General features: G+C 44.6%; 1 protein-coding gene across 1 annotated transcript; it reads right to left on the bottom strand.

Annotated features, from left to right (window-relative positions):
• Positions 1-3,475: 3,475 nt before the first annotated feature.
• LOC124676477 (hydroxyproline O-galactosyltransferase GALT5-like) lies at positions 3,476-7,410 on the bottom strand. Its single transcript, XM_047212526.1, has 7 exons — positions 6,575-7,410; positions 5,533-5,765; positions 5,148-5,435; positions 4,944-5,072; positions 4,671-4,844; positions 4,209-4,316; positions 3,476-4,071 (listed from the first exon to the last, which is right to left on the bottom strand). The coding sequence occupies exons 1-7, from the start codon at positions 7,380-7,382 to the stop codon at positions 3,862-3,864; spliced, it is 1,950 nt and encodes a 649-aa protein (XP_047068482.1). The 5' UTR covers positions 7,383-7,410; the 3' UTR covers positions 3,476-3,861.
• Between the last annotated feature and the right edge of the window lie 288 nt (positions 7,411-7,698).

Raw genomic sequence — 7,698 nt, 5'->3', positions numbered from 1 at the left:
AGTTTTGAAACAATGAGAATTAACACTTCTAACATGGCAAGTCACATATCACTAGTTTGCAGTATTGGCCAGCAAAAACTCAGCCTATTCTTCTTCGGAGATCCGCTAGTACTTGGCAAAGGGGTTCCCTGGTTATGCACATACTCTCTCAAAAGCTTACTCTTCCATTGCTTCCAGGCCTTGCCAACAACCAAAGAGCCGCGTGCTCAACTCACATCTTGTCCTCACCCCGGACGATGGAGTGTGTGAGGATCTAGTTCTTGAGATCAACACGAGAAGACTCAGGCGTTTGCTTCCAAGTAGGAAGCTTGATAGACACTCGATTTCGTTCCACGGTCCTAGCAATGGAAATGAACCTTCTTCTAGTGGCAGCTGGCTACGACAGCAATCCAGCCATCGCATTGATGGAGGTCATGATACTATACCAAACCTTCGGTTGAAGATGATACCATAATAATTTTGTAAGCATCAACTGAATTAAGTAACACCAGCTCACATTAACTAAACTAAACATGAACTGATTTTTTTAATACAATACAATGAGACATTCTATGGGAAACATATTAAGGGATAATCATATATAGACGTAAAGAATCATATATAAAGACGCGCAAAAGGAAAAAAAAAAGAAAAAGAGTGCCTACAAGACCAAATCAAATGCCCAAGCAACGTGCATGGACATGACAAGGCCTTATGTGCACCTTTTTTTTCATTAGATATGAGTATATGCATCGGCTAAAAAGCACCAATAAATAATATGAATACCATCCCTCATAATATAAAGACACACGGCGGAAGAGGTCTACCAATAAGTCATAATCAAATGCGCAATCAATGCTAGATGCATCAGGTTCCGCTAATCATTAATTTCTTGTGGAATCTCATCTTAGTAGCTCATCCACCGAGTTGCGGAGGATCGTTGAAGCAGGGTGCAAACCTCATGTTCCAAGGAAACTTGGCACGAAGAGAGGTGGTGGACAAGAAATGCGGAAGGTGGTGGATAATTACTCAATGACTATCACAACTTTAATTACGAAGAGATGTGGAGAGCACTTAATGTGAAGGTGTCTATGCAAGCATAAATGTTACTCTCTCCTTCCTAATTTAAGATGCATATTAGTTTTGTTCAAATGCAAACTTTTCAAAGAATGACAAACTAAATATAATAAATTTCATAATACCGAATACATCCAATATGAAAATATATTAACATTGAGTTTTTTTGGCAATCTAATAACATTGAGTTAATGTTGTAGATGTTGGTATTATTTTCCAAATATTTGGTCAAAGTTTACAAATCTTTAATCTAACTAAAACAAATATTGCATCCTACTTGGGAAAGGAGGGAGTAGACTACGACCGCACTCATCTTCCTAATTAGCCCAATCATGTGCTTTTTTTTTACAATCAATACCATATATATTTAAAGTAGCCAATAATACATGGTAGTGATACATGAGCTGACTCAAACGATTACACAATAATAAGTTCTAAAAGAAACAAGAAAATCTTTGAGAACTTAAAAATCTTTCTTCATCAAAGACACAATCTTGTACTTTTCTAAAGGCATATGTAAAAAATAACATAGATGCCAAACCAAATACATGTATGTACCAACAAGGATTCTTCCATAATGTTAATTCGAACCGCAATGTCAAAGCTAAATGCACGTGTGCACCCATTGAAATAATCAACCAACATCGGCAAGAGCCATGGACGGATCCATGTATAGTCATGGGTGTGCAGATGTACACCCAAACTTTTTGGCAAACAGAATAATATTTATAATGTAGATGTATGTGTCAATGACACTGTACTTTGTGCAAAACAAGTCCGTTAATATCAATCTAAGCTTATGATCTTATTATCGTGTAGTATTTTGTCTCTAACTTCTGCGAAAACTTCGATGCTTTCAGCTATGGGGAAAAAAGTTCGGATTTTGCTACGTCAAACTTTATATATTTGCTAAAACTATTTTTGAACACCCAAGTTCGAAATCCTGGATCCGTCCCTGGCAAGAGCACCAACACCAGTAATCCATGAAAAAATAACCGAACAACCTGGTTGATGTTACTGAGGAGCCGAGAATAGTAATCATCATTGTCGAGAATGTAGCGGATGAGACAAATATTACAAGAACAAACCTCCTCGCGTCAACTATAAGAAAATATGTGAAACCGATCCGACGAAGCAAGATCTGAATAACCATACATAGAGAAATTTAACCTTCCAACATTACCATTAACCATACATCTGAGAAGATCTCTTCGTTGAACAAAAGCTTGAAGATAACTTGTTGTAGACGATACCGTCACGATTAACATAAAGGTAAAAAAAAGACGATTACCAAATCTTTCCAGTAATCTATGAAAACTCTACTTTCATTAAAAACTCCATTCACAAATCGGGTTCTACAATTTTCCTGACGCCAGCTGATCAGAAGAGGAGGAACCGATCTATGGTGAAGATGGAAGTGAAGGTGCGGCTGTTTTTTGAGTGGTGGCCGCTAGGTATCGGAGAGAGAAGATGAACTAGCCCCGTCCTGGGGTTAATCATCGGCCCACAAAGAATTCGGAATTGTAACCCCAGACTACACCAACTCCGGCTCCGACTCTCACCGTCGACGGGTTACTTTGAGACGTGAGACCGTGTCGGACTTGACGAGCCACGCGCCCGGTTTTATAAGGGCAGGGTTTCCCACCTGGTTCTCCTCCGCCAAACCCAAACCAACCCAAGCATCGATCCAGCATACGAACAACACGTACTTCGAGGGCATCGCCCCATCGATCGAGCTCTGCAGCGGAACTCGAGAACGTAAAATCAAGAGTAGAGAAACAAACATGGCTAGCATCACCAGGAACCTCATCGTGGTGGCCATCTCGCTCGCCGTGCTCCTGCTGCTCTTCTTCTCCGGCGCCGCAGCAGCGACCGTCGTTGGCGACAGGATCGGCTGGACAACTAACACCTACAGTCAAGTTCAAGGCTTCAGCACCACCGAGGCGAGTGGAAGTTTCACGAGCACGGGTGGATACCCTGCTATCCTGGCCATCCAAATTCTATAGGAGCCAACCTCATGCCTATGGTGTACGTTCAGGATTACTCTTCATACATGTGAAGAGGAAAATTTACTTGCTCTCGTTTCACTTTGCTCTTACGAATATGCATCAGGGCGATCATTTGTTTTGTATCTGAATGTGAACGATTATCACTTTCAAAAGTTATACGCTACCTGACATAACGATCTTATCTCCCTGACAATGTTGTTGCACGTATCTGAACATGTATCAACTAAGTTTGCATCGTTCAGCTCACTATGAGCATTAGGTGCTTCAACAATTGTGCAACACTTCCAACTGAACGAAACAATTGTGTAACATTGGCCACGTGTGATAACTACTGCTCTTATCCTAAAATGATTCAGCTCACCTCACCTCACGAGCTGACTAGAATACTATGCTGCAGAGTTCAGCCGGTCTGAGCTCGTATCAGACTATTGAGCTGGCTATTCAGTTCGGTTCTTACAATAAGATTAAAGTCTAGACAAATGAAATGCCCTATATCACAAATATGTAACTCTGCTTCTATACACATGCAAAAAGCCAACCATGAAAATTCCTAGGTCAAGAAAATTTGACGCGGCTAAATATCAACAAGTGTCAAAAGAACCCAGAAGGATCCATCAGGTGTCAGAATCAGCAGCATGGAACCGGGCCACTGACCAAAAGAATGAAAGAATCGTATGACAAACCCAGGAGAGAGCTCTCCTCCGCCCCTCGTGATTTCGACACCATCTGATACGCGAGTTGTGCTTGTGAGCCGATCACCTCTCCGACCAACAATGACCAACAATTTTCGCCATCGTCATCTCACGTTGCAGCAATGGGTGTTACCAGACTGTAGTTTTCTCCACAGACAGATCATGTGCTGAGGGGACTGATAGTGTGCGGTGAAGTAACCATCAAAGCAACCAGCCTGGTAGAACCTGACATCATGCCGATACTCCACTGGTCGACGAGTGACATTGAATTTCTCGACCCACATACCCATGCTGACATCTTCCATCTTAAATAGCTGAGCAATAAAGAAAAACAACTTAGCTATAGCCATTTCTACATGAAGTGAGTAAATTTAGTGGGTTCTATAACCATTTCTACATGATGTGAGTAAATTTACTGGGTGGGAGTAGATGGCATCAAAGGGATGCTTACCCGAAGTGTCTGATTGTCAAATTCGGATACAATGTAGCGTGCAATGTCTGCTGAGATCACATACCCAGGCCCATTAGCATAATTTGGGTACACAGACTCTGGCCATTCCTGGAAAGAAATAAGAAAAAACATAAGATTCCCTTCTAATATACAAAAATTAGGATAGATGAAGCGCCAACAAGGACAGCACCCTTTTGTTATCACAAGGTTGCCCATGTTTGTCAAGGGTAACATATGAATGCAAGACCTTTGACTTATAGGAGGACCCACTTTTGATACAAAATTATATGTACAAAAGTACCGTATGATAAAATTAAAAGTGGACCGTGCTGATCCCATGGATTTTACTACTCTCCTAAAAGAGGTCCTCTTGCAGAAAGATGCAAATGGAAACACAAGTGGAGGATACTGCATGACCAACAATGACGAATGCCAGTTCTGCAATAGAGGACAGGAATTTACCTCATAAGTCACAGCCCACTTCCCGGATCTCAGTGGTCTATGGTAGTAGTTCATGCTTCCCACATATACACTCTTATCACTTCGAACTTTCTTCACTTGTTCTAGTACGGAATCAATTCTAACAAATGTATCATCATCACATTTCATTACATATTTTGCCGGGATGACTCGAACCTGGATGAATAGCAACCATTAATGAGTAAATGTCAACAAAACTGGCGACAAAACCTAACAGAATGTAGGCAATTATCTGACATATTTCAGCTCACTTACCCCATACTCGGCAATGGCAATGGTTTTCAGAACAACAAGGTCATAGCTATCCATGAAAGGCACGATAACGATGTCACGGAAGAACTCTGCCTCCTTTTTGAGTTCTGCATTGATCTCCTTTTTCCCGTTCTGTGAAATTGTTTGATTTGTCAGAGTTTGGAATGTGCAAAAACAAGTAAAAACAAGAGAAAAGCAAGTAATTACCAGAGCCACAAAGAACCGAGCTACAATATTTGATGATTTTCTTGTATACATCATCCATGACTTCCGCACAGCCATACGCTCGGCAAAATGGCTAGCTGCTGACAGAATGCCAATAAATAGCTCGACTGGTTCAGTCGGTAGTGGTGGGGCCCTCCACTGCTCAGACATTTCGAGGTATCTCTCTGGGGAGAAACTAGGATGTGAACTGGGCAAAGAACTAGCAAAAACTGATTCAATATCGATGTCTCCATTCAGAGACAATCCTGTTGCATCCTCAAGAGTGTAACCCTGTATAGAACATCAGTTGACCACAATCAGATATGCAGATTTCAGGAGGTTACTCAAGCAATTGAGCCATATTTGTGAGGCTTTTCGACAAACTTACAGTGCGGTAAGGAAATGAAGTGACATGCCTCCCATCAACGTTGACATGGTAACCCTCCAAACCAGCTGTTAGAGTCAAAACAAACAGCTTGCCTTCTGCGAATGGGTATGGCCAACTGATGTGCACATCCTTTGGCCTACCAATTAAACGTTTCACCCACCATTTCATCTTTGACTCCTCTGACTTGTTGTCATCATCCCGAATCCATTTCTCACACTTCAGCTGAGCATCAACTGAAAGATCAAACGGTATCGCGTTAACATGACAGTTAGCAAAGAGTTACTGGCATATATGGTTCAAGCAAATGAAAGCCCAATTTCAAATCAAATGAATTGCAAAAGATATGGATGTAGGCAAGAAAGGAAGAATTCCTACTTGATTGTAATTAGAAAAGTTTCATTCCTTTATCGAAAAAAAGAAAATTTTCATTCACAACCTTCTAAATAAGAATAATTTATTAATCGCCGAACTAGTTTGGTTGCAACTAATGGAACAATTAGAGTATAGATGCATAACTAAGCAATCAGTTATTCGCGAACAATTTGCGAAGCAGAAAATGGGAACACGAAGCAGTTAAGTAACCACCGCCAAGTTGAAGTCAAACTCAACATGTATCCGTCAAACACGGTTGCAGGTCCATGCTTGCTCTTACAATATTCCACTAATTTGACAAATCAAGCTGCACAATCACCATCAGGATCATTCTCCAGCAAGCCAAAAAAAACGAACCTTCCGTGGAAAATTCGGCCAAGCTTTGCACATTTTTCTTGCCAGATTCCACCAATCCGCGCTATTCCAGGCAATCCGACCACTCAAGTTGATGGCTTCTACAGTGTATTTTCCTAACTAACAGACCATCCCTTCCTAGTTCCTAGCGACTCGAATCCAACGTAACTGAAGAACACGCTATGGCAAGATTGAATCGAATCAAATCAAACATGTACTATTCAGCAATTACCCAAGCAATCGAGAGATATGAACCAACAACAAAAAAAAACAATTACCCAAGCAAATCTGAAGCAGGAGGTCCGTAATAACTCACCAGTCTCTTCTGCGGGACGGGATGCGAAGCCCTCGCATCGCTGCGAGCGGCCCCACTGCATCCTGTAGCAGCTGTTCATCTCAATCACCGGCCTGCCGCTGTAGTCCCCGCGGATCCTGGGGTTGAAGTGCAGTATCCTGGGCGGCGCCTCGCCGTCTACGACCTTGGTGCCCACCAGCTCGACCATGAACTGCGACACCATGAGAGGCGTCTTCCTGTCCTTGCGCTCGGCGATCTTGGGGTCGTACTCCGGCCGCGCGGGCCTCGGGCGTGCCACCACCGTGACGTGGGAGCCCACCGCGAGCCCGCACGGCAGCTCCACCGTCCGGACCCCTTCCGCGGGGAGGTTGTCCGCGTCCAGCGAGATGGAGGGAGGGCATGTCGGGGAGGACGGGGGCGGGGACGCGGCGGATGCGGCGGCGGCGGCGGCAGTTCGTAGGTGAGCAAGATGGGGCTTTGCGGCGGAGAAGGCGTCGGCGGCGGTGCCGTCGAAGGGGGTCGCGGTGGCGTTGGACCTCGGGAGGACGAGGAGGGAGGAGAAGATCGGGCGCGGCGGAGGCGACGGCGCGGGAGACGCGGCCGAGGGGAAGGCGGGGTTGGAGGGACGGGCAGGCGAGAAGAGGGAGGTGGACGCCGAGGCCTCGAGCTCGCGGCGGCGCGAGCGGTGGGTAGGTAGCGAGGACGACGAGGAGGCGGGGGACGAGAAGGGCAGGGAAGGGAGCTCGAAGAGGAGGAGGAAGGCGAGGTAACCCGCTCCGGCGAGGACGAGGGTCGCACGGCCCAGGCGTTTGCGCGGCGCCGGCGGCATCGTGAGGTGCCGGAGCAAAGGTTGAGGAAGGTGGCGGAAGGGAGGAGGAAGTAGCCGTTTGGGGGAAGGAGATGCGGTGCTGGACTACTTATTGCTTCTGGATTTGGACTCCGGCGAGCTGACCGTTGCGCGGTGGTTTGGTGCGGCGGATGCAACACGGTTACACCGCTGGACGGGTAACAAAGCCCAGCTAGCAACGGTTTGTCGATAATTCGGTAAAAACAGCTAAGTGCATCGGTTGAACTCAACAGGCTAAACAAAAGAAAACACAAATTTGATCTACAGTACACTTCTTCTTAAAATGACTGGCACTTAA

This window comes from Lolium rigidum, chromosome 7 (genome assembly GCF_022539505.1).
Source record: "Lolium rigidum isolate FL_2022 chromosome 7, APGP_CSIRO_Lrig_0.1, whole genome shotgun sequence".
NCBI lineage: Eukaryota > Viridiplantae > Streptophyta > Magnoliopsida > Poales > Poaceae > Lolium > Lolium rigidum.
Note: the sequence above shows the minus strand (reverse complement) of the source record. Positions and strands in the feature narration are given on the sequence as shown.

Excerpts from the sequence above, each read along its gene's own strand:
- LOC124676477 (XM_047212526.1), bottom strand. The coding sequence starts at position 7,382 with ATGCCGCCGGCGCCGCGCAAACGCCTGGGCCGTGCGACCCTCGTCCTC. Across the intron at positions 5,073-5,147 it reads CTCGGTTCTTTGTGGCTCTG|AACGGGAAAAAGGAGATCAA; the intron begins GTAATTACTTGC and ends ACAATTTCACAG. Across the intron at positions 4,845-4,943 it reads TTGCCATTGCCGAGTATGGG|GTTCGAGTCATCCCGGCAAA; the intron begins GTAAGTGAGCTG and ends CTATTCATCCAG.